This window comes from Cupressus sempervirens, chromosome 2, assembly GCF_028749045.1.
Source record: "Cupressus sempervirens isolate cs-2001-9-10 chromosome 2, ASM2874904v1, whole genome shotgun sequence".
Lineage (NCBI taxonomy): Eukaryota > Viridiplantae > Streptophyta > Pinopsida > Cupressales > Cupressaceae > Cupressus > Cupressus sempervirens.
The window spans coordinates 525,117,107-525,144,099 of NC_143119.1; the positions used below are offsets into that span (position 1 = coordinate 525,117,107).

Below are 26,993 nucleotides of genomic sequence, written 5' to 3' on the forward strand. Positions count from 1 at the left end.
ACCTCTCCATCCACAAGGGCAACAAGTTCTCCATTAGGTGGGATTTGATCCCATTTTGATGAAGGATCGTCATTGTATCCTGGATCTAGACGAGAGAGGAGACGAAGTGAGTTGTGAATGTACACCAATTTCTCTGCTTTCTTTGATCCCAAACGGTTTCTCAATAGTGAATGAATGAACCCATAAGTACTCCAATTTCTCTCACAAGATGAAGAGCTAGTTACTTGTGAGAGCAATCTTATTGCAAATGACTGCAATTCAGGAGCTCCACCTCTATGGTTCCACCACCACTCTATAGGGTCTATCTTTAATTTCATATCATATAAAGCTTCCACAGAACCAAACTTACCTTGCCCACATGAAAACTTATTCCATTGACTCCTTACAACTGCAACATCCTCACCTCAGCCATAAATCTTTTTTATTGCAACCCAAAATCCTTTCATTACCTCTCTATCCTGATGTACACCAATTTCTCTGCTTTCTTTGATCCCAAACGGTTTCTCAATAGTGAATGAATGAACCCATAAGTACTCCAATTTCTCTCACAAGATGAAGAGCTAGTTACTTGTGAGAGCAATCTTATTGCAAATGATTGCAATTCAGGAGCTCCACCTCTATGGTTCCACCACCACTCTATAGGGTCTATCTTTAATTTCATATCATATAAAGCTTCCACAGAACCAAACTTACCTTGCCCACATGAAAACTTATTCCATTGACTCCTTACAACTGCAACATCCTCACCTCAGCCATAGATCTTTTTTATTGCAACCCAAAATCCTTTCATTACCTCTCTGTCCTGATGTGGAGCCCTCTTCCCAATCACTTGTATATCATGCCATTTAGGATTAAGAGCATATGCAGCACAATGAAGAGGTGTGTTAAGCTTATTCCATCTTCCATGTAACGTCTCCTCTATCAAAGGATATAGAGAAGGTTCTTTTATATCAGTTATTGTCTTGACTTTTTCACACATGGAATCTATTGCTTCATAAATTTCTCTCAAACATGCCTTATTTGAATCTCTATATCTGATCAGCTCACATATGGGCTTAATAAACTCCATAACAAATTTCACATCAGCCCAAAAATGCTCATCAAGAATCATACCTTGCACCTCAACAACAGTATCTGAAGTGGATTGTCTCCAACTTGTGCATGCTTCACTAACAACTGTGGAACACAAAACTCCCTTGACTTCACAAAGGCGGTCAAGAAGAATGAAGTAAGAAGCAAAACGTGTATCAGCAGGTTTGAGTAGCTCCACCTTGGCAAATTTACGATAGATGGCTTGTGTGTGGTGGTGATTGCATATAAAGATTTGTATTTTTCTCCCCTTCTCTATGAGATCTGTAATGCATTGAAACTTGCCAATGTCTTTTGAGTGCATTATTCAACGAATGCACACAACAGGGTGTCCAAAATATATGCTTGTACTTTTTTTGCACCAGCATACTTGCTGCTTTACAAACAGGGGCAGCATCAGTAACAACTTGGACCACATGTGTAGCCCCCACATGTGTAGCCCCCTCAATGCCCTCACATAGCTGGGTGTGTAGAAATTTGCATTTTTTTCTTGCCCTGAATAGTCTATTGCCTTCAAAAAATAAGGCCTTTTGCTGCATGTTACCATGATATTAAGTAATGGACAATTTCTAGCATCTGTCCACCCATCCATCACAATATTGCATCCCTCTCTAGCCCACACTCTTTTCATTGGTGTAGTTTGGTCATCGAATCGACTTTCTCTTTATCAAGTAAAGTAGTGCGAAGCTTTTCATATCCAGGTGGTTTATACCCTGTTGGTGCATGAAGGATAGTTTGGACCATCTCAATGTAGAAAGGGGAGCGAGAAACATTAAATGCTATTCCATTTGCATAAAAGAATTGTGCGATTGTTGCATCAACAGCATCTTGACCATGCACATCAAACAATTCTCCAATGGGGTTTGAGCTGCCAATGTGTTGTCTCTTGCGGGCATGTTTTGCTGCTACATCTGTAGTTGAGACATCTACTTCTGAATCTCCATGTTGACTCCGTACAGGCCCTGTTGTTGAAGCATGAGAGCTCTTCTTAGTAACTTTCCCTTCAGCCCTTTCTTGCTCCCGTATAAGATCATATCGTTCCACCTCATTTGTACAAAGATCAACACCTACCCCAGATATGTGAAGGAAGTGAGCCTTCACTCTTGTGTAAGAACCTTTCCATTTCAAAGGGCAAAGCTTGCATGTGACCTCAGCTGATCCACTTGAACCCTTTGGCCTTCGAACACGATCAACATACTTCCACAAAGGGTACGACCCTTGCTTTCCTCCACCTGACATTCTACCTGGAAAAATAAAAAAAATATTCGATAATTAGTGTCAAACTGTAAACTCAATCGAGAAGATATTGTATAGCAAATAAAAAAGAATTAAAGTTGCTTTATATTGCTTTATATTTTAAATTTAATATCTAAAATAAATTTCAATTTAAAATTTGAATGATTATTTAAATTGCAAACATCTATTTAAAATTTTAAAAATCTATATTTATATTATAATTTAAAATTTTAAAAATTTAATATGACTGTGTATTGTGACAAGTCAAAAGAGTAAACTACTAAATTGTAAATTAAATCAATAAAATAATATTTTTACTAAATTTTATCAATTTTAAATTATATAAATGTTAAAGACTAAAGTTAAAAGATAACATTTAATTTCAATAAAGTTGATAAACTGTATAAATATTGAAATTTAAAAATATTTATTAATTTATTTGGTTTAAGTTTACTGTTTAACCTTAAAGTTTAAACTTATTATTTTAAATTTATAATATATCCTAAATATAATATGTCAATCATATATAAAATTATAAATATTAAAAAGTTAAAAGTTAAAACTCAAAATTTTAAAAAGTTAAAAAAAAATGAAAACGAGAGCTAATTTCTAAACTATAATTTTGAAATAATTTCTAAACTCAGAGTGCAAAAATAAAAATATGAAGTTGTAACTTTAAAAAGTTAAACAAATACCTTTGTGCGCGAGTTTGTGGATTGTGAAATTAGAAAAATTGATAGAATAGTCTCTGCATGGATGAAAACCCGACGTCTGAACTTTGCCCTGCGTTTTAACTTTGCCTTGCGTTTTAACTTTGCTCTTTCCTTCCGTTTTCCAGCCCGCGTTTTTCAAATGTATGCCTGCGTTTAACCTCATGTTTAACTTGTTGTGTTTAAACTTTACCCTGTTGTGACAAAGTCGTGTTTAATGTCGTGTTTTATTCAATATAATGCCGTGTTTTAGGTTTTCTTTCCAACACAACAAATTGTGCCGCCTCTACTTTTTAAAAGCTGATGTGGCATTTTGAAAAATTAGAAACATGCTCCTAGTCCGTACCTAGTACAGGATACGCGTCCCAGTACCTAGTACGTGTACCAAGGGTCTGGGTACGCGTACCTGTGCAACCTTGTTGAATATGTAATGGTGAATAAATACAAAAGGATGTCACATAAAATACTTTTGCAATTTATTCAAACCCTCTTTTTGATGAATTACCAAGTGAACACGAAAGTAAAATGGACGATGAGGATTCCTTTATAGTTTTCACACTTGAGTGAGGAATATGATGCACATATGAGGGGAATTCAATAAGCATTCCCTTTGGCCTCATCTCGGATCACTGGTGCAACCAAAAAATTCAATGTATCTTTTGTGGATATTATTGTATATGCACTTCTACTTTTTCAAATCTTATATATGAGAAGGGGTATTTTCAAAAGTCGAGGATACAAATATATAAGATAAGTGGCAAAGTAAGAGACAACTCACATACAATAGTGGTGCTAGTCATACAAGACAACCAAAACAATATCTCGAGTACGGAGAAATTGTGTACAAGAAGACATCCAAGTAGAGAAAATTGATTTAGATGTTGGCATGACTGATCAAATGCATATGGATCCTCCATTCAAGAAAGACCATAGTGCACCCGAGGACCTCTCAAAGGCAAAACATAAGTTGGATATCAAAGACTGTATTGATGAAGTAGAACTAATAAGTATTGTTCGTAAAGATGATGCATCATATACAACAAGGGATTTAGATGTTGGGGCTAATTGATTATGAATTTTTTATTTTTCAAATACTCTTGTTAATAAGGTAAGGGCAAATTTTGAATCTAAGCAAGTGATGAAGGGAAAGCATACCAAATACTCTTGTTAATAAGGTAAGGGCAAATTTTGAATCTAAGCAAGTGATGAAGGGAAAGCATACCATGATCGAAAGGAAGGAGTTATTGCTCAATCAAAATCAAGTGCACGATAGAGGAAAGTATTAAGGTTCACTTTTGGGGGCTTGGGGCCACCCAATTTTACTTTGCAACAGGTAAAATGTGGCTCGCTTCTCTAGAGAAAGTTGGGGTGCTCATTATGCCCACTAGGGGCATATGTCCCCAACAAGAGCCACCGATGGAGCCTTAATGTTTGCAAGGGCCTCCATTTGATCAACCTCTCTCAGCTATTTTATTAATATTATTTTTAATGATTTAGGTAATTGGCATATTTGTATTGGGATCCTTGCATATGGCATATATCTTATCCATAAGCAATTAAGCTAGAAGTCAATGTCATCTTAGATTTGTTTTCTCAGCATGACATGATGTATGAGGCAATAGCGTTATATTCAATGTTTTGAAGATTATTGTGCCACAACATGCATACCTTGAAACCAAGAAGGATATGATTTTGGAATGAAACACCCTTGTTATGGAACTTGTCATTGATATCAAAAGGGAATGTGCAAATAATACTATAAACAAATTTGTGCCACCAAAACTTTTTTCACAAATTTGAGATGTTAGGATTAACCTCAGACAGAAATAACAGTTACATGCAAATATAACCAATATCAGAAAATAATAGTTCACACATAAGATAACACAAGACACCAAGATTCAATGTGGTTAACCCAATTCATGGGCTACGTTCACCAACAACAAGTCCAATGTTATTATTATTATCCAGCGATTACAATCCACAATCATTATAGCTCAATACCGTTGCAAGAAGTTGCAATATCACCATTACATTATGAAATCCCTAACCCTAAGCCTTTTTATACAAGCTTTTGCCGCTTACAATATTAGGGCTAGAATAAGTTGTCCAATAGGAAAAATAGTGGCATACGCCTTTACAATATAAGGTCATTTTTGGCTTTGAGGGCAATGCCCTTGAAAACCCTCGTGAGGGCGTTGCTCGTCGACCCCAACCTATACTGCGACAGGGAGCACACCTAGGGTGCTGCCCCTTGACCATGTCTTGGGAACCCTCGTAGAAATAATATGGGGAGAAAATCGTGCTGAATAAACCTTTGAGTCTGATTAGGCTCCACATCTCAACAATCTCCCACTTGGAGACTGATAAGATTCCACAACAATAACCTCCCACTTGGAGATTGATCGTAGCATTGCTAAACCTGTAGCTCCTATTAGAATATCAAACCACCTTGGATTCTGCTATTTTTTTATTTTGTTTAGTCTAGAAGATCAACCGAAGCTAAAAAGGAGTTCAACTTCTCCCTTGTTACTACCTTGGTAAACATATTTGCTAAACTATCATCTGTATGTATCTTCTCTAGCTTTAATTGTCCATCATCCAAAATTGATTGAATGAAACGGTACTGCAACTGTATGTGCGTACTCTTTGAATGCAAAGTTGAATTCTTTGCAAGATGAATGTTACTTTGGCTATCTGTGAACAAATAGTTATCCCTCTGTGGATGTCCCAACTCTTCCATGAAGAATTGAAGCCATATCATCTCCTTGGCTGCCTCTATAGCTGCAACATACTTTGTTTCTATAGTGGTTAAAGCATTAACCTTCTGTAATCTAGAAACCCAGCTCATTGCTGCCCCACCAATAGTAAATACATAACCTGTAGTACTCCGCTTGGTATCAATATTCTCTACCAAATCTGAGTCAACATATTCTTGTAAATCAATAGTAGAACCCCCAAAATGTAGACACTTATCGGATGTTCCTCTCAGATATCTGAGAATCCATTTTACTACATTCCAATGCTCATCCTGGATGACTCATATACCTACTAACGACTCCCACTGCATGTGCAATATCATGCCTTGTACATGCCATAGCATACATCAGGCTTCCTACACCTGAAACATAAGGTAACTTAGACATCTTATCCTCCTCTTCTTGTGTCTTGGAACACATCTCCTTAGTCAACTTCAAATGACCATGTAAAGGTGTGCTGACAGCTTTAGCATTCTCCATAGAGAAACGTTGCAACGCCTTTGTAATATAATCAGCTTGAGATAATGTCGATTTCCTGTGCTTCCTATCTTTGCAAATCTTCATACCAATGATTTGTTTTGCTAGCAAATGAATGTGCTACTTTTCCTTTAATCCCTTAATGTGATCCATGTTAGACCCAACTACAAGCATATTATTAACATATAAGCATAAATTAATGTAGTTGTCGTCATCCAACCTCTTAAAATAAACACAATGATCTGAATGACACCTACTATATCCATGCTCATGCAAAAGCCTGACAAATTTCAGATACCATTGTTGAGGTGCTTGCTTCAAGCCATATCAACTTTTCTTCGATCGGTACGCTAAATTCTCCTTACCTTTGACCTCAAATCCCTGTGACTGCACCATATATATCTCTTCATCAAAATCACCATGAAGGAAGGTTGTTTTAACATAAAGTTGCTCTAAATGCAAAGCTTTAGTAGCCACAATATTTAAAACAGTGCAAGTAGAAGTCATTTTAACAATAGGAGAGAATATCTCATCAAAATCAATGCTTTTTTCTAAGCAAATCCTTTTACAACTAACTTGGCTTTAAATCTTTTCTTACCTCCATCTTCTTCTTTTAACCTGTAAACCCATTTATACTATAAAGCCTTTTTAGCTGCAAGCAACTTTCATAAATCCCATGTCTTATTTTTCAGTAAGGAGTCCATTTCTTCTTTCATTGTAGACTCCCATTGAATCTTTGTATCCATCTGCATAACTTCATAATAACATTTAGGTTCACCAGCATCAGTAAGTAAAATAGAATATAAGGAAGGAGAAAATTTTTCTGGAGGTCTACTTAGCCATGTTGACCGTCTAATATTCATTGGGGTGTGTGGTATTTGTTGTTTCGGTTGTTGCAGATCATGAGAAATTGCTGGAACATCAGTTTTTGGTGTATCATCCAACGCTACATAATCATCTTCTTTCTTCTCATGTTGCTGCAACAGATCTTTGTACAACACTTTCTTATTGAATATGACATCCCTGTTTACAATTTTACGATTTTCTAAATTCCAAAGCCTATAACCAAATTCATTGATGCCATCTCCAACAAGTACACATTTCCTTGACTTAGCTTCCAACTTGCTTCTATTTTTAGAATCTGTATGAGCAAATGCTTCACAACTGAAGGTTTTGAGAAAAGAATAATTCACGTTCTTACCAGTCCATGCTTTCTCTGGAATACCACAACCCGAAGGAGTAGAGGGACCTCTATTAATCAAATATGCCACAATATTAATACCCTTCGCCGACATGTTTAAGGGCAACCCTGCATGCAACCTCATGCTTCTTGCATGCTCCATTATAGTCCTATTCATGCGTTCAACCACTCCATTTTCTTGTGGAGTCCTTGGAAGAATTTTGTATCTATGAATACCATTAGGGGAGCAATAATCTTCAAATTCATGACTACAATACTCACCACCATTATCAGAATTGAAATATTTTAATTTCTTTTCAGTCTCATTTTTAACTAAGTATTTCGATTTTTCAAAAGTTTGAAATACATTAGATTTCTGTCTAAGGAAATAAACTTATACTTTTCTAGTTGCATCATCAATAAATGTAACATAATAATGAGAGCCACCAAGGAAGATACTTGAGTTGGTCCCCATAATCGGTATGCACAAGCTCTAATTTCTCACTTTTATTTTCCTTCCCAATTTTCACAAAACTCACTCTCTTTTGGTTTCCATACACAATTTTCACAGAAATCCATATTAACACATTTCAAACCTAGTAAAACTTTCTTTGAATGAAGTACTTTCATACCTTTCTCACTCATGTGCCTAAGTCTGTGGTGCCATAACATTGTATCATAATCTACAACAATAGTTTTTTCTACTTGCTCAACTGAAGCAGTTGTTCTTGAACATTCATTTTTCTCTGAAACAATCAAAGTAGATGGAACACTATGACTTGTACAAAGATATAAGGTGTCTACTTTCACACCTTTTGTTACTACAAAGGAACTTTTTGAAACCTTTCAATTTTTATCATTAAAAGTAACTACACAGCCCTCATCACCAAGTCGCCCTGCTGGAATTAAATTTCTACTCAGCCTTGGAACACGTCTTATCTTGTGTAGTAGCCAATGATTTCCATTATGCAACTTAATCTTAACTTTTCCCTTTCCAACAATCTGATAGGGTTCTTTATCCCCCAAATAAACAAGCTCAAAATCCCTTTGGACATAATCAATAAAATAACCTCTGAGGTATAGCATCAAATGAAGCACCAGAATCTAAAATTGATGAATCATCAACACTTTCTAAAGATAGAAGGAAAGCATCCTTTTTGGATTTCTTACTTACCACATTTGTCTCCTTGTTCCTGTTTGGTTTATCTCCTTTATTGTTCTTTCGAGTCCAACAATCTTTCTTCTTGTGCCCTGGTTTACCATAGTACCGACAATCTCGTGGTCCTCTGAACTGAGGCCTCCTCCCCTTTGACTTTTCTCTTGATTTCCCACGATTTTTTGAATTATTTCCTCAGTTAGTTGTTTTGCCTTTGCCTTGTGCTTTGAAAGCACTTCCTGACGTAGATCCATCTGAGGTTTTCCTATGAGTTTCCTCACTCAAATAAAAACAATCACATCATCAAATTTTAAGATATTAGGTTGAGAACAGAATTACTCACAACCATTACCAAGCCATTCTAACTTTAAGGCAAAGAACACAAAATTAAGAGAGCCCTAAATTCTTCATCAAAATTAATACCCACATAAGATAATTGACTAGTAATAGTGTTAAAGTCATTTAAATGATCTGCAACAGATCCACCTTCAGTCATCTTCATATTTAATAAGCGCTTCATGAGAAATACCTTGTTTGAATCGAAGGGCTTTTTATAGTGTCACTAGGGTTTGCATATAGTTGATGTAGTTAAGCAGGGACAACAAATAGCTAATGTAGATTCTGATATAGAGTTGTAGCACAATAGACTTGGGCATGAGTGAGAAAGGTATGAAAGTACTTCATTCAAAGCAAGTTTTACCAGGTTTGAAATGTGTTAATATTGATTTCTATGAAAGTTGTGTATGGTAAACAAAAGAGAGTATTAAAGTCATTTAAATGATCTGCAACAGATCCACCTTCTGTCATCTTCATATTAAATAAACGCTTCATGAGAAATACCTTGTTTGAATCAGAGGGCTTTTTGTACAATTTCGCTAGGGTTTGCATACAGTTGCCGCAGTTTAGTAGGGACAACAAATAGCTATTGTAGCAATAGACTTGGGCACGAGTGAGAAGGTATGAAAGTACTTCATTCAAAGCATGTGTTAATATGGATTTTTGTTTAAGTTGTGTGTATGGTAAACAAAAGAAAGTGAGTTTTGTGAAGATTGGGAAGGAAAAGAAAAGTGAGATTAGAGCTTGTGCATATCGATGTATGGGGACCAACTTAGGTATCTTCCCTTAGTGGCTTTCATCATTATGTTACATTTATTGATGGTGCAATTCAAAAAGTATGGGTTTATTTTCTCAGATAGAAATCTGACGTATTTCAAACTTTTAAGAAATGGAAATGCTTGGTTGAAAATGAGATTGGAAAGAAATTTAAATGTCTCAGATCTAATAATGGTGGTGAGTATTGCAGTCATGATTTTGAAGATTATTGTTCTGTTAATGGTATTCGTAAACAGAAAGTTGTTTCAAGGACTAAAGTTTATTTTCTCAGATAGAAATCTGACGTATTTCAAACTTTTAAGAAATGGAAATGCTTGGTTGAAAATGAGATTGGAAAGAAATTTAAATGTCTCAGATCTAATAATGGTGGTGAGTATTGCAGTCATGATTTTGAAGATTATTGTTCTGTTAATGGTATTCGTAAACAGAAAGTTGTTTCAAGGACTCAATAGGAAAACAAGGTGGATGAATAGGACTATAATGGAGTGTGCAAGAAGCATGAGGTTGCATGTAGGGTTGCCCTCAAACATGTGGGCGGGGGCTATCGATATTGTTGTAGATTTGATTAATAGAGGTCCCTCTACTTCTTTGGGCTGTGGTATTCCAAAAGAAGCATGGATTGATAAGAAGGTGAGTTATTCTTTTCTCAAAACCTTCGGTTGTGAAGCATTTGCTCATATAGATTCTGAAAATAGAATCAAGCTAGAAGCTAAGTCAAAGAAATGTGTATTCGTTGGATATGATATTGATGAATTTAGTTATAGGCTTTGGGATTTTGAAAATTGTAAAATTGTAAGAAGTATGGATGTCATATTCGATGAGAAAGTGTTGTACAAAGATTTGTTGCAGCAACATGAGATTATGTAGTGCTAGATGATATTTCAAAAGTTGATGTTCCGACAATTCCTCATGATGTGCAACAACCGCAATAACAAATATCACACACCTTAGTGAATGTTAGACGGTCAACAAGGCTAAGTAGACCTTTAGAAGGATTTTCTCCTTCATTGTATTCTATTTTACTTACTGATGTTGGTGAACCTGAATGTTATGATGAAGTTTTGCAAGTGGATACAAAGATTCAATGGGAGTCTGCAATGAAAGAAGAAATGGACTCTTTGCTGAAAAAAGACATGGGATTTATGCAAGTTGCCTGCAGGTAAAAGGGCTTTACAAAATAAATGGGTTTACAGGTTAAAAGAAGTGGATGGAGGTAAGCAAAGATTTAAAGCCAGGTTAGTTGTCAAAGGATTTGTACAGAAAAACGCATTGATTTTGATGAGATATTCTCTCCTGTTGTTAAAATGACTTCTGTTCACATTGAAAAGATATTGTGGCTATTGAAGATCTGCATTTAGAGCAACTTGATGTTAAAACAACCTTCCTTAATGGTGATTTGGATGAAGAGATACATATGGCACAACCATAGGGAATTGAGGTCAAAGGTAAGGAGAACTTAATGTGCTTATATGGGTTGAAGCAAGCACCTTTGCAATGGTATTTGAAATTTGTAGATTTATGCATGGGCATGGATACAATAGGTGTCATTCAAATCATTGTGTTTATTTTAAGAGGTTAAATGATGACAACTACATTATTTTATGTTTATATGTTGATGATATGCTTGTAGCTGGGTCTAACATGGATCACATTAAGGGGTTAAATGAACAATTAACACATTCATTTGCTATGAAGGATTTGGGGGCAACAAAACAAATCCTTGGTATGAAGATTTGCAAGGATAAGAAGAACAGGAAATCAACATTATCTTAGGCTAATTATATTGCGAAGGTGTTGCAACGTTTCTCTATGGACAATGCTGAAGCTGTCAGCACACTTTTACCTGGTCATTTGAAGTTGACTGAGGAGATGTGTTCCAAGACACAAGAAGTGGAGGATAAGATGTCCAAGGTACCTTATGCTTCAGTTGCAGGAAGCTTGATGTATGCTATGGTATGTATTAGGCTAGATATTGCACATGCAGTGGGAGTTTTAGTAGGTATACGAGTCATCCAAGAATTGGGCATTGGAATGTAGATAAATGGATTCTTAGATATTTGAGAGGAACATTTAGTAAGTGTTACATTTTGGGGGCTCTACTACTGATTTACAAGGATGTGTTGACTTAGATTTGGCAGGGGATATTGATTCCAAGCGGAGTACTACAGGTTATGTATTTACTGTTGGTGGAGCAACAACGAGGTAGGTTCTAGGTTGTAGAAGGTTAATGCTTTATCCACTACAGAGGTAGAGTATGTTGTTGCTAAAGAGGCAGCCAAAGAGATGATATGGCTTCAGTTCTTCATAGAAGAGTTTGGACATCCATAGAGGGATAATTATTTGCTCACAAATAGTTAGTGTCATTCATCATGCAAATAATTTAGCTCTGCGTTCAAAGACAAATCATATATAGTTGTGGTACGATTTCATTCGGTCAGTTTTGGATGGTGGACAATTAAAGCTGGAGAAGATACACATAGATGATAATCTAGCAGATATGTTTACCAAGGTAGTAACAAGGAAGAAGTTGAACTCTTCGGTTTCGATTGGTCTTCTAGACTGAATAGAATAAAAGAACAACAGAGTTCAAGGTGGTTTGATATTCTAGTGGGAGCTACATGTTTAGCAGTGCTATAATCAGTCTCCAAGTGGGAGGTTATTGTTGTGGAGCCTGATGAGTCTCCAAGTGGGAGATTGTTGTGATGTGGAGCTTAATTAGACTCAGAGGTTTATTCGGCGTGGTTTTCTCCCCATATTATTTCTACGGGGGTTTGGGGGCAACACCCGAGGTGCGCTCCTTGTCGCAGTATAGGGTGGGGTCAAGGGGCAATGCCCATGCGGGGGTTTTAGAGGGCTGATTCCCCGAAACCAAAAATGACCTTATATTGTTAAAGGTGTTGGCTGCTATTTTTCGTATTGGACGACTTATTCTAGCCCTAAGTTTGTAAGTGACAAAAACTTGTTTAAAAGGCTTTGGGTTAGGGATTTTATAATGTAATGGTGATACTGTAGCTTCTTGCGACAGTATTGAGTTGTAAGGGATTGCGGATTGCAATCACTGGATAATAATAATATTGGACTTGATGTTGGTGGATGTAGCCCAGGGATTGGGTGAACCATGTTAAATCTTCGTGTCTTGTGTTCTCTTATGTGTGATTTATTATTTTCTGATATTGGTTATATTTGCATGTATTTGTTATTTCTAAGGTTAATTCTAACATAATGTAGGAGACCTGATAAAATGAATAAAGGAATAAGAAATTAAAGAAATCGATAATATGAGTCGGAATATATATATATATATATATATATATATATATATATATATATGTCAACCCGTTTGTGAGAAGTGCAACTTAGTTATCACTGGCAACTTATATTCAAAAGTCTTTGACAACGATCAATATAAGCAATGTATAATACATAATGTCAAACTTTCTAAAGCAGCAATAAGAAATTGAGGAAGAGGTAGAAACTTACAAACTAGATTGAGTCATGTGTACATGCAAACAATGAAAGCCATGTTCATTATTTGTAGCAATACTTAGTCTTTATAAGTTCTAGGGCAATTTGAATACAATGGGAAACAACAAACAATGATCACAAAGCTCTTCAAAACAATGATACAAATAAAGCAATTAAGTGCACACAACATCAACAATATAAATATATGAAAAAACTTTGAAAAAAATCAATGATATTAAGAAGTCAAGATTGAATTTGGAAGGAGTTACTTTGATTTGACTTGACCAATGGAAATGAGGAATATAACGGAAAGGCATGATCACTCTAAAGCACTGTGTATTACATAACGTCTTACTTGGCACAACAAAAACTAAATCATAATAATCATTGATGATTACATAACTCATGTAATAAGGTTACAATTATTTTTTGTCAATGAAAGATGCCATAAGATTATAAGAGATGTCTCTCTTACCAAAAGACAACTCTTTGAAATTAGAAGATATATAAAGACAAGTCTTTGTTTGAGGAAAGAGGAGCAAGCAATGAGATATATAAAAAAAAAGAGGAATAGAATGTATTTTGTTTTGCCAATTGAAGCTTTAGTGTATAAAGTAGTGGATGGTGTAGTACTGTCTCTTAGGGTTGTATGTAAGGATCTGGTGGAAGTTTCACTATGTTACCCAAGGCTGGATAAGGGTTTGGTTTGTAGTTTATTTTGTGAAAGTGGGTTGATGTCCGAGGTCTTGAAGTTTGATATTTTGCCATGTCCATAACTCATAAGGACTATTGCCTTCATTCAGATATGTTCATTTCACAATTAAGTATCCCAAAACATTCATATATAACTTTATTTTGATGGAGTTCAAGGATTTTACCAATTCAAGAAATCACAAAGTTTACAATTGCTATAGAAAACTTTGAACCAAGTTATTAAGGTTTAAGATGAAGGTTTACCTGCCTAAGTTTAGCGAAGCCTAAAGTGCAGGGGAATCAAATAAAGGGGTTATTTCTGTTTGGTGGCCAAATTTGATTGAGAACCTATTAGACAATTGACAAAGCTCTTAGAGTCCCAATTTGTGGTTTTGGGAACCAACACAACCCTTGCTTATATCTAAAGTACAACCAACTTTGTATTTGATTTTGTAGACCCATTTGTATCTCAACTCAAGACTTCCAACTGCACAAACTCAAATACAAAAGCATGCAAGAAAGCCCAAAATTGATATTCATGATAATAAACTTCAGATCTAGCTTTTAGGCAACTTTGATTTTGTTTGGGTTTTGCCTAGGTCCCTTTGTGGCGGAACTCGAGGATTCAAACTATAATGTAAACCAAAATCAGATTTGGCCTAAATATAAAGTACCCTATATCTTAGACTAGATGTATGAAACCTAGTCTGCTCTCATAACCAACAAGGATGTGTGTTGTTTACATGTTTTAATTGTTTAAATGTGAAATGAACTGATACTAACAAGAGTTGCCTGGTCGTGAGAAATTTGTGTTGTCACTTGCATAAATTGGCTTCAGATTTCCTCTTTCAAAAATATAGATTGTGTTGAAAGATGCACACCTTAGAAAACATAATTTGTTGAAAAGAGCAAATTGAAATGCTTGTGAAATTGAATTGTATTTTGGTGCAGTACAATAACTTTGGAACATTCTTGAGACCCAATTTAGGGCCTTAATGGCAATTTTTAAGTTGTTTAAGGTGGTGGATGCATAAGCAATGCAAAATTTAGAATGTGTTGGAGTTTTGGGGGTTGGGGGCTTGACATATAACATTATAGGTGTCAAGTAGGAGCATGTCTGAACACAATCTTGAAGGCATATCACATTGAAAAGGTGTTGGTCCACATGTTGTGAATCCATCACGACAGTTACAAATGTCGACAAGGATAAGAGAAAGAGCAAGGCATTGGGTAGGAAAGGAGTTGGAGATCAAGGGCAAGGCATATTGGGGTTCTTGTAAGGGTAAGCTTGAAATTTGATGTTGAAGGTCAAGTGGAAGGGGCTGGGGTGTCAAAGACCAGGGAAATTAAGGAATCAACACTTAACAAAGGTAAACTTTGAATCTTTGGTGGAAGGAAGGAGTCAAGGCAAGAGGCTGGGTTTCTGAGGCAAGGTTTAAATAGGAAAGTGACACACGGGCAACTGTGATGTCCCCAGAGTGGGCCCCTAACGGAAGGTGACGTAGGTCTGTCCGTGCGGTTTGTCGCTACCATGTGTCCGGGGTCCTCGCTAGCGTGGCTATCCTGGGGTTGCCCCCTTAACGCGGGGAGGTGCCGTTTACTAACAGTCCGGGCTTTTGGTGCAACGGTTACTAACTTGGTATCAGAGCCTGTTTGCCAACTATTTGACGAATTGCCACAGTACATGGTAGGGATTTAGTGACCTTTATAGCTAGGGTCTTTTCAGTGGTATCAGAGCGGTTTTCTTGCCATCCTGTGGGGTGAGAACCGACTTACATGAGTGATCAGCACTCTACTTCAACCAAGATGGACAGGTACAACACAAAGTCTCCGAGGACACAATCTCGGACAAGTAATAGACGCAGTATTCAGAGTCGGAATTGTGGAAAGGATGACTATTCAAGCATTCAGGATGAGCTCAAAAAAATCAAACATAACATGTCTGAACTGTTGGTTAAACACCACCGTATGCTTGACAGGCTGTCCGTCCCAGCTAAGGTGAATAAATCAACTGGATTTCGTTTTGACAAATCTTCTCACAAAGCGTTGACTGATACAATGAGAGATGCTACTAGGAACCTTGATGAGGAGTTCGAGAAACAAGTGTACAACCAGTCAGAGGCTTCAGTTCGGTCACAGGAAGAAGCGGTGAAGGACATTACGCTGATGGATAGTAACTGTCAACTTGACACTCAAGTTGAGACAGTTGAATACAAGTTTCCCGAAGGTGATGTCTCAGGTACTCAAGGTAGTTTGGTTCTGACAAGCAATGATTACAGTGAAGTGAGTTCAGATGATGATGAAGATGTCATTGTGCATGATGATGAGATACCTAGTGAAAATGAGCAGACATCGAGCATTTATGATTTTGCTGACAGAGAGTACCAGGCTCAGTTAGATGCTTCATCACATGAGGATGAGAATGGCAGTACTTCACATGATTTGTCCAGCCAGCTGAAGGTAAGTAAAGATAGTATTGTGGCTTCTTTATCTCATCATGACAGGATGCGGGAGATGTTAGAAGCGCACATCCAGATGATTCAGTTACGAGGAAGACATAAGGGAGTTCAGGCGAATTCTTCTTGTTGTGACTTACATGCAATTGGTGAAGGAATGGGAACGACGAAGTTGAGCTATTTGCATCTTCTATCAGATCGTGACTATCTTCTAAGCCTTGCCAAAGACTATTCAGATGCCTTGAGGAGGAAGGAGGAGGAAGTTGTCAAGCTTTCTTGCGAGCTTGAGGACACTCGAGCAACTTTGGCATTACAGGACTGGGAGAGACATGAGAATGAGCATGGCATGGAGCTAAGTTTAATTTCATCTGGTACGTCTAACACTCAGCTCTCTACATTTGACGGATCATATATGGTAGCTGATAATGCTACGAGTTCATCTTGCATTCACATCCAGGATACAAGGACAATGGCAGACAGGTATGTGAAGTTAATTGGTATTGGTCACATTACTCAGGTAAGGAGTTTGCTTGAGTTACCAGCTGTTCCTTGTTTACGAATATGGACTCAAGAATGTTTCAGCAACATTTGGGATTTAGTTGACTGGAAAGCACTTTATGGTAGCCGTGATTATTTGGATGCTATCATGGATTTGATCAGCAGAGTATACGGTGTTGTCTTTCCTTGTGCTAGCAGAACATCCGATGTTGGTATTAGTTTTTATACACCAGTATTGGGTCTGGTTTATATATGTAGACGACCATTCTTGCTGAAGGGTGTTGAAGATTTTTCATATTTGGAAGCATGTACAGATGAGTCCCAGGATCGTTTTGACCTTGATGACATCCGGGAGAATGAAGTGAACAGTTTTGAAGATTCAGCTTCCTTGACAGTTTCTTTAGGTACAGAAGAGCTTGACAGCAGGACTACAGATTTTGACACTTTGGATGTTGATATGAGTTTTGAAGTTGATTCGAAAAATATGGATGATAATAATCCAGAGACCAGTATCTTTGAAGATACTCCTTTAGGCAATGTGTCGGAGGGAATTTATAGGAGACAGTTCAGCCAGAGCCATCATGTGACTAGCCAGTTAAAAGTTAGTGAGCAAGACATTGTTATCGCTTGTGAGCATTTTGATACTGCTCGTCAGTTGTTGGCTATTACTGGTTGGGGTTCTTCTATGACAGATGAGTCCAGCGGTGGTTACTTTTCTTTGGCAGAGATTCATGCCTTGCATGAAGCTGTTCGGATTTTGAAGCAGGATTATTTACGATTGGTAGCCGACCGTGATCACTTGGTTGAGTGGGGGAGTACAGCATATGAGGCACTCTTGGATCGTGAAGAGGAGGTGAGTGAGCTTTCCCAAGAGCTCATAGCGACTACTGAAGCATTAGAGGACACACAGCGAGATCTACAGAAGTCGCAGTTTCAGTTGAAGGAGGTGACTGTGGAGTTGGAGCATTTGCGGTCAAAACCAGCCCCAGACCCAGTTCATTTGATTACTGAGGTGGATGATGGTAAGTACACTTCCGCAGTTACTACTAAGGAGCATATTGTTGAGGCTGACACACATATTCAGGATTTGGTAGTAGCTGGTCTTAATGAGTTCGGGATACCGGTAGAGTCAAGTTTCCAGATTGATTCTTCTCAGTTAGTTGATAGTGTGGTACAGTGGGGTATGCCACCTTCACAGGAGGATCAGTTGTGGTGTGCAGGGAAGTATATTGATGCTTCCTCGTATAATTTTTACTGCACTGAATCGTTTATGGAGTATTTGCTGGATAGTGCACGTGTTCATTTGGACTCGCATGAAGTGACAGAAGGTGTTCTCATCCATGATACTAGTGTTATTTGCAGATTGGTTGAGAAGATTATAGGGGTCTTTTCTACTATGCTACCTCACAGGGATCTCGAGAAGGGGTTTGTTGAGCAGAGTGCACAAGGACCTATCCGACCTACAGTCACTCGGAGTCAGAAAATGGAGCCATATGTTGATTACCAGTTCAGTGATGACGAGCTAGCAGCAGAATTTGGAGGTTCTTACCGGCATTATACGGTAGGGTACGCTCATAATTTCTCTTTTGACACAGAGATAGAAGATTTTATTTCACGCAGATGTAGATTGGCTCCAGTTTCTTACCATCCATTAGGGGATAGATTGGCACCTTCTTTCGAAAAAAGAAGTGGTAGTAGCAAGTTATTCAGCCTGCAGCATCGACACACTCGGAGCAGTTTTTCAGAGATTGGAGTTGATGGCAATGATTCAGGTACCTATGGCTATTGTCATATCTACAATGCAGTTGGGTGCGGGTGTCTTTTTGACAGGGGCTTGAGTTTTGATAGAGTTGATGTTTCAGTTGGCTTGAGTTCCACAAAATGGGTTCTTCTACTGACATCTACAGTTGGTTTTCAGATGATCTCATTAGAAGTGTCAGTTGTTTGGATATTGAGTACAGTTTCTCAGTTACTGGTATTGATGATTTCTCCACGGGAGTATGATGAGGATTGGGATGACATACAGATTTACATTTGGGACCCAGGCATACTGATTGGTTCATGGTTCAGCCATTGCTTGGGGACAAGCAATTTCAGGAAGGGCGGACTGTCATGTCCCCAATTTTTGGTGACAGTTCGATTTAATTAATTTAATTAATGGTTGTCCAAGGACGACTAATTAGTTATTTTAATTAAATAAATAAATATTAAAAGATGACCTTGTATTTAATAAAGTGACTTGGAAAATATTTAATAAAGTCACTTGAGGGATAAGATCAAAAAGGTTCTAGAATTCTCTGGAGAGGATGAAGGGAAAAGAATAAATAGGCACCCCGGGGCTCCATTCGAAAAAAGCAGTTGTGTTATCTCTCTTGTTTACAGATTGTGATTCAATCACAGGTGCATTGTGGAACCTAGGGTTTCTACAATTGTCTCAGTTGGCCATTGAGAACGAAAACTCTCAATAGGTACGCAATTTTGAGGGTGTGAAATATCATCTGAATTATTGCAGATTGGAGGTGACATTCAGTCATTTCATCGGAGCGATCATTTGTGGCTTAAGGCCAACTTTAGGGTTTATGCATCACTGTTTATTGTTTGGATCAGTAAGAGTGGAAAAAATCAACATCCTCACAAATTATTGCAAGATATTGGTTGACATCGGATTCGAGGATTCAATAGAGATTGATAGCAAGGTTTGAAATTTATTATAATTTCAAGTGGCAAGAGGAGTAAGGCGATATCTTCAGCCTTCTATAGAGGAAGACGCGGTATGAGCAGATTGGAGGCATGAACGAGTTTCCAAGTTTTCCCTTCCAGCTAGCATTTCCGTATATGGAGCTGTTTGTATAGAAGACATTCGGAATTATTTGCACAAAGTCTAGCGGAATTTTGGAAGACCAGATTAATGGCATTTGGCCGAGCCATGAAAGAATCGGGCTGCTCATATTGTTGATACTCACCTTCAATATCCGGAGCTGAGTCATATTTGATTGCCACTTAGACCGAGGTTGCAGTCGGGCGAGATGGCCGAGCTGTTTAGGTATGAATCTGTGAATTAAGAGACAAATCTAGAGATACCAAATTGGAACAGTTAGATAGGGAATCGAGTATTCGGCCAGTGAAATTGTTATCATTGAAGATGAGCTACTGTAACTCGGATAGCTTAGAAAGGGAATAAGCACACATTGGAGGATTAGCAGGTCGTGTTGCTTGAACAGAGCCGAACTGATTGGGAATCAGCTAGTCCGGCATCCACATTGGAGAAAAGGCGCACTATATCGGGTAGTCATAGTGCATTACATTGTCCGCAGCGCTCTCCTAATCTTCCAGATTTTATCAGCTCTAGGGCCGGTCTGAGGAATACCAGCCGGAGTACTTCGGAGATGCGATTATAGTGAACGGCAAGGCTTGGCCATTCTTGAGGGTTAAGAGACGGAAATACCGCTTCAGAATCATCAATGCAAATCCGTGTTTGTGGAATCTCTGCTGCTTGCTCCCTCAGAAATTGCAGACGTCCTCATCGATTTCAGCAATTCAACCACAAACGAAGTAACTCTGACAAACAACTCTCTGATCTGTCAACCGTTGTCAAAGGGACCACATCCTGTCCATTGGGTGATGACTCTGAATCAAATCCTGTTATCCGATTACCAGGTTCTTCATTGCTCAGTTGTAATTCTTTTAGACTTTGTTATTCTTCAATTTGATTGTTAAAGAATACAAGGGTGCTATATCTCTTGCAAATTCGTCATTCATAAGGGTTAGCCTTGTCTCATGAGTAACTACTCTCTAGTATTGTTACTTTAGTGTCTTATTAGTAAGGTTCACTCAATGGTATCTAAGTTTGACTGCAAACTGCTTGACAAAATGTCGGAATCCAGAGTGGGCCCCTAACGGAAGGTGACGTAGGTCTGTCCGTGCGGTTTGTCGCTACCACGTGTCCGGGGTCCTCGCTAGCGAGGCTATCCTGGGGTTGCCCCCTTAACGCGGGGAGGTGCCGTTTACTAACAGTCCGGGCTTTTGGTGCAACGGTTACTAACTAGGGAAACTTTGACACACTGAAATACAGAGAAATTGAACACTTAACTCTCAACGGTTGAATTTTTAAATCTTCCAATACAAGATGGAAACCACTTGGAATTTCTTAGAATGCTAATTAGCAGTTGGTATGTCATGCCCCTGCCAATCCACATGCAAACCAAACAGATCACAAAGGAAACAAATCCTTTACAACAATTAGCATTTAGGTTGGTGGCATTGTTAAAGGACACAATTCATAAACAACCATTATTTGCTACAGGTTGGCAGCATTGCAAAGAACAACAAGTCATTAGGAAAGGGTGTGGTTTTTTGTGGAAGAGTACATTGCATCCCTTAAAAACAAAGGGATATGATCCACCATTGATGAAAGTATATAGAAGTGGGATTTATTTGTGAAGAAAGTCATCCAAGGAGAACAGAAGAAGTATTTGTGAAATCAGAACAGAATTAAAAGCAGAAATAAATATTAATATTAGCTGCAATCAAATTGAAAGCCAAATCGACAAATGAAGTAAAATTATTGGCATGTATGTGTCAATGGAATAGTGGTATTTGCAGAATTGTTGATCATTGTGAGTAATCTAAATGCTTCTCTGTCATAAATATGTAATAGTTGATCAGTATAATAATCTAATTTTGAATTTAGGAGAAATGGATAGCAAATAGGAATGACAGCCAGCATTTTGTGTTCATGATAGATGAAAGATGACCAACACTTGTGCTTTGTATCAAGTACTCCATCTAGAGATGGAATGGAGGGACCACTCTTCCATACTCAAGGGTTGGGGGTGGAATGGGCCAAAAATGCTTCTGTCCTTCACAGCTTGATTGAGGATGACAACCAGTTATCAAGTTAGCAAAGGATGGAAGGGCGATCCACTTTCTGTGCATTCACATGACTAAGTCAACTAACCTTGAGATTGTGGTTGGTAAATGTTTCAAATGAAATATATACATTGGAATGACTATTACCTTAATTGGATATAAATATGAATGATGTTTATGTAATATCATGATGCCAATGCTTAGTAAAATAGATGATTATCAAGGTTTATGTTTTAATGCCAATTTGCAGTGACTAATATTTTATGCAGGATCTAGATCAGGTTCATTTTATAAAGGGCATTTCGAGTGGTAATTTTATTCTCTAAAATGTATAACATTTATTATTATTAATTGGAATTCTGAATTCATAATAGGAGACATGACAGGGTCAAATGAGGCAAGAGCAATGAAGGGGAAGGGACCTGAATCAAAATTTTATACTATGGGATTGAATTTTAACACAATCTTACAATGGACACTCCATAAACATTTGTGAAGTCTGGGTTTTGTCTGTAATTTATTGATAGCAATTGCATGTATATTTATTAACATAAACAACTGCTTAGTAGTTGTTATTTGACACATATATGTTGGGCCAATTTTTGTTTTAGTTGGCCTTTTCATAGTTTCTTTTTGTATATGTTGGTTAGGAGCCTCACAGGTATTTGTTGACTTTTTTTCTTGAGCTGTTTTTGTAAACTTTATAAAATCTAAATCTAATTTAGCAGATTGGCTTAAATTTTGAATGAGTTGAATTTATATTAATGGTGCTGTTATGCATTTTGATTGTTTTCTGTTTTATAAGTAGTTTTTAGGAAACTCATATTTATTGGGGATCTTTCATGGGGAAATGAATTGATATCTGCTTATGACAGTCACCCATGACTTATTTGTTATTGTGGATGCTTATTGTAATTGACTTAAATTTTGAATAAATTGAATTTATGTTAATTTTCTGTTGTGCATTTTGATTGTTTGTTTCTTTTTCTGTGAGAGGTTGTTAGGCAAAGCATTTTTGTTAGGGGCCTTTTATGGGAAAATGAATTGATGTCTGCTTACAATGGTCATCCGTGTCTTATTTGTTATTGTGGATGTTGCAGATGATCTTGGAATTGGTGGTGGGCGTGAAATGTCTGGTTATCTACCAGAAATGGCTGGGCGTTCTTATCTGCACGAATCAAACCAACCTGGAGCTCTGGATTCTCATGCCCGGAATGGGGTACCTGGATGAACATCCCATGTCTTATGTCTATAAATCTTTGACATTCTTTTCTTGTGTTCTGGTCAACTGTGTTGACATATTCTCTTTTATACATTGTTTTGTAGCTCTCACTATACTCCTCTGGTGGTTTGACTTCAAGTGAATTAAACAGCCTGGGAGGTTCTTTTGCATCAAGGTTGGGTAGCAATGGAGGTTATATGTCTGGATCTCCCATTCTGGATTCAGCATTGATGAATCAAAGACAGGGATTTGCAAGTATGGATCCTGGCTTTGGGGGAAAGATGGGCGGTATGGGTCTTAACTATCAAAGGCCAGACACTCAGGTCCTGAGGGAGCCTCCAAGAAGGCTGGATGACCAACTTCCACCTGACGCATCCAACACCCTATTTGTTGAGGGTCTTCCTACTGATTGCACTCGCAGGGAAGCAGCTCGTATCCTTATATGGTGTTTCATTGTTAGATTTTGTGTGCTATAATTATAGTTATCTTTCAACATTTATTTTCATATTATGGCGGTTATTTTTCTTAATTTACGTAGATGTGTTTCGCCCATTCATTGGTTTCAAGGAAGTCAGACTGGTGCAGAAGGAATCTAAACGCGTAAGTGTTCATTGGGAGATGAATTTTCTGAGAACAAAAGTTGCTTCTGTTAGGCATTTTGTAATTTCTGGTTTTGTATTTTTAATTTGCTCTTTGTGGTTTTGCACAGCCTGGTGGAGATCCTACTGTTCTATGTTTTGTTGATTTTGCTGATGCAAGGTGTGCGGCAACTGCATTAGAAGCTTTACAAGGTATGCATATTTATTTTAGTCAGTGTTTAGTTGTTTTCTATTATGTTAAGCTTGTTCTATATTTTCTGTTCTGTTTGTAGTTTTTGGCAATGGGGTTCTTATGAATGGCATCATTTTTTTGGGGAAAACCACTTGTGGTAATATAGGATAAAGATACCTATAGAATATAACATATTGAAACTGGGCCATGAGTGATTGTTGCATTTGTTTTTCACTTTTTAAAAATATTATAATGTGTTTGTGAGAGTGGATGGTGTATTGGACAAGATAAATGTATTCTTTCTCCACATATTTGCTATGCTTTCATTGCTCAAATGTAGTTTGTCTAACAAATTTTTAGCTAGTTGACAATCACACATGTTTTGGGTTATTGGGCACATTTTTTGTTTCAATATGGTTTACTTATAAATTTGTTGTACTGTAATTATGCTCTTAATATATTATACAGCTCCTACCTTTATCTTTTGTCTGGAGGACAAGGATTGGCGTACTAATTGCCAATTGGTTTATGTAAGTTGAATGCACTGCAACTGGGGGATGTGTCTCCACCTTATTGGGATGCATCTTGGAGACTTTGTGCGTACCCAGAGATCTAAAAGATGAGCGTAGACTTAATCATCTCAACATCTCCTGCTGTGCCTGTCTCCCGCCAAGATTTTGGTGTCTCCTACACATCTCCAGGTGAAAAGGCATGTTAAAAACAAAAAAAAAGCTATCATCATGTTTTGCCTCTGGAATTCAAATCTCTACTTGACTGGTTCAAATGTTCAAACTTAAATCTTTCCATTGTTCTTGTTTTCAAAACTCAATGCTATGATATTTCATGGAAATTATTAAATAATGAAGTAAATTGGTGTCCAACTACCCCACCTCCTATGTACCAGTACCAGTCTACAAGTCTCCTCATCTCTAGGCGATGACCTGGTTGAATGTTTTAATTTTCTTTTTGTGTAGTTTGATAATTTTGTACCTCAGCTTGTAATACACAGCTTTAACGTTCTTGTACACCTCAACCCATTTGGAGTTTATATTGTCTCCGGTGGCTGTAAACTATCCTTGCTTGCTGCCAGTTAATATATTAGTGATATTTGTAAAATATCAAACTTGAATTTCTTTTTTGTTTAAGGGGTTATAGCTAAACGTGCATTAGGTATGACATATATGGTCAGTTGAAACATATATGGTGTGTCTATTAGTGAAATAAACTATATTATAGTCTGAGTTTTCTAATTCATCCCAGAACTGTCCCACAATTTCTTATTATATCTATTATATTCATAAACAGCTATGAAAATATTTAGATATCTCTATTACCAGCCTATAAGAAAATTATAAAAATCTTATTTGTTAGATTCATTTAGTAGGAAAGGTCCTATTGAAAAAACTCTTTTGGTGCATGCATATTATTTTTGACTAGTTTTGGTGCTGTCTTATATGACAGTCATATGTTTAGGTGGGTTTAGTGGCTGGTATTGAAGTGCACCCTCATAAACATGTCATAAACATGCTATGCAAGAACGTTTCTTTTCCACAGAATTTTAACATAACCCTTTGGGTGGTCATAAGTCTCTTTTCAGGTAGCCTAACTTTATTCAAAGAATATATAGTACAACCTATTATTCCTTTGGTGTATATAAAATTGTCTTCTGCTCTCTTTATGTCAAATGCCATTTGCCACGAGGGCTCTAAGTCATCATAAATGCAATGTGAGTTGCATTCTACATTTTTTCACGGAGTTGTTGAATTGATTATTTTCAAGTGTTCTTCTCAGCATTCTTTCACATGACACTGATCTCTTTAGGTGTGAGCTCTTTGCATGGTTTTCAGAAGAAAGTGCTATATATATATATTGAAGCATTAGTAGGTGCAATCATATATTGTTCGGAATGCATTTTTTGGCTCAATAACCCCTTACGTCTAGGAACCAATTCTAAGGGAAGTAAACGTGCAACTATGCACTGTGCTGATTTTCATTTTATTATTTCCATCTTCAATTGGGATCTTTTGCATTGTTTGGAACCAATGCAAATCAATGTGCATTCTTAAAACATTATTTTCAAATGCTGTTTTTAATATTGAAAATAGTGCATCGAAACATAAGTACAGTACAAAGACCAGCAGCTCCAGCTCCAAACGGGTATAAGAAGGGATTACTAAAAACCCATCAAATCAAGATAACAAGAGTTTACTTTGTAGATGTGTTGTTATGCCATAATAGGAGTGTATGGAAATTGTTAAAAACAAACAAACTAGAGAGCTATCGCCACTGGCCTATACCATTCTGCATGATCATGGTCAAATGTTCCAAGTGGAGGAGGGACAATAGTGTCTGCTGGAACTGTCACTTCCCATGAGTTCTACTTCCTCTAATTTGGTAATATTAACATTCTTTTACATGGCATTGATCTCTTTGTGTGAATTCTTTGCAAGGTTGTTAGCATGAAGTGCTTCATATATATATTTTGAAGCAATTAAAAGTTCAATTGTGTATTGTTGGGGATGTTTTTTTGGTTCAATCAGTCATTTGTCTATGAACTAACTGTAAGGGATTACCAAAAACCAGAGTTACCAGAATCTCCTATGTCCTTCCTTGGGTGCGTGCATCCCTGTATCCATTTTGGAAATGTATCCGATACTGCCCGGATATTGTACCCATGTTTGCCTAAAAAAAGGTTGATTTTCCAAGTATGTCAAATACTATGTAATTTGATATTTTAAAGATGTGGCATAAATCTTCCCAAATTTAATTTTCAAAATTTTATTAATACAATTGTTATAAAAAAATGGTATAAACAAAACCAGCACCAAATGAGAAAGACAAATAAAATGTATTTCTATTCAGCAACCCATTTTGTTGGGTTATCTTCTAATGCAACTCTACAAGTTTTGCATATCGTGAAGTGTTAAATTAAGTTATAAAATATTTATGTAGCATTTATGTGTCAATATTGTTTTTGAAGTATTGAAAAATTCCTCTAATAACTTAGAAAATTGTATATGTTTATATGATATTTATTAATGTCGTATCCAGCCATATCCATATTGGAGATCTTACAAAAGGTCGTATCTGTACCCAATACCGTATCTGTATTTCTATCCGTATCTGTATCCATTCAACTTTGCCAAAAACCCATCAAAACAAGATTACAGGAGTTTACAATGTAGAAGTATTATTATTACATGATAGGAGTGTATGGAAACCGCTAAAAACAAACAAACTATAGAGAGCTATTGCCACTGGCCAATAGCATTCTGCGTGATCATGTTAAAATGTTCCGA

General features: G+C 37.0%; 1 protein-coding gene across 16 annotated transcripts in view; it reads left to right on the forward strand.

Annotated features, from left to right (window-relative positions):
* Nucleotides 1–26,993, forward strand: part of LOC149573265 (RNA-binding protein 2-like) — a 45,621-nt gene that overhangs the window by 7,262 nt on the left and 11,366 nt on the right. For 10 of the 16 annotated variants that reach the window (XM_089814478.1, XM_089814471.1, XM_089814476.1 and 7 more), the window contains exons 3-6: nt 22,802–22,920; nt 23,028–23,355; nt 23,462–23,523; nt 23,633–23,714. In XM_089814478.1, the coding sequence (XP_089670604.1) occupies nt 22,802–22,920; nt 23,028–23,355; nt 23,462–23,523; nt 23,633–23,714 (591 nt within the window). Of the gene's footprint in view, nt 1–22,801; nt 22,921–23,027; nt 23,356–23,461; nt 23,524–23,632; nt 23,715–24,162; nt 24,576–26,993 lie in introns of those variants that run through there. The other 6 variants (XM_089814464.1, XM_089814465.1, XM_089814466.1 and 3 more) reach the window with 2 other exon arrangements.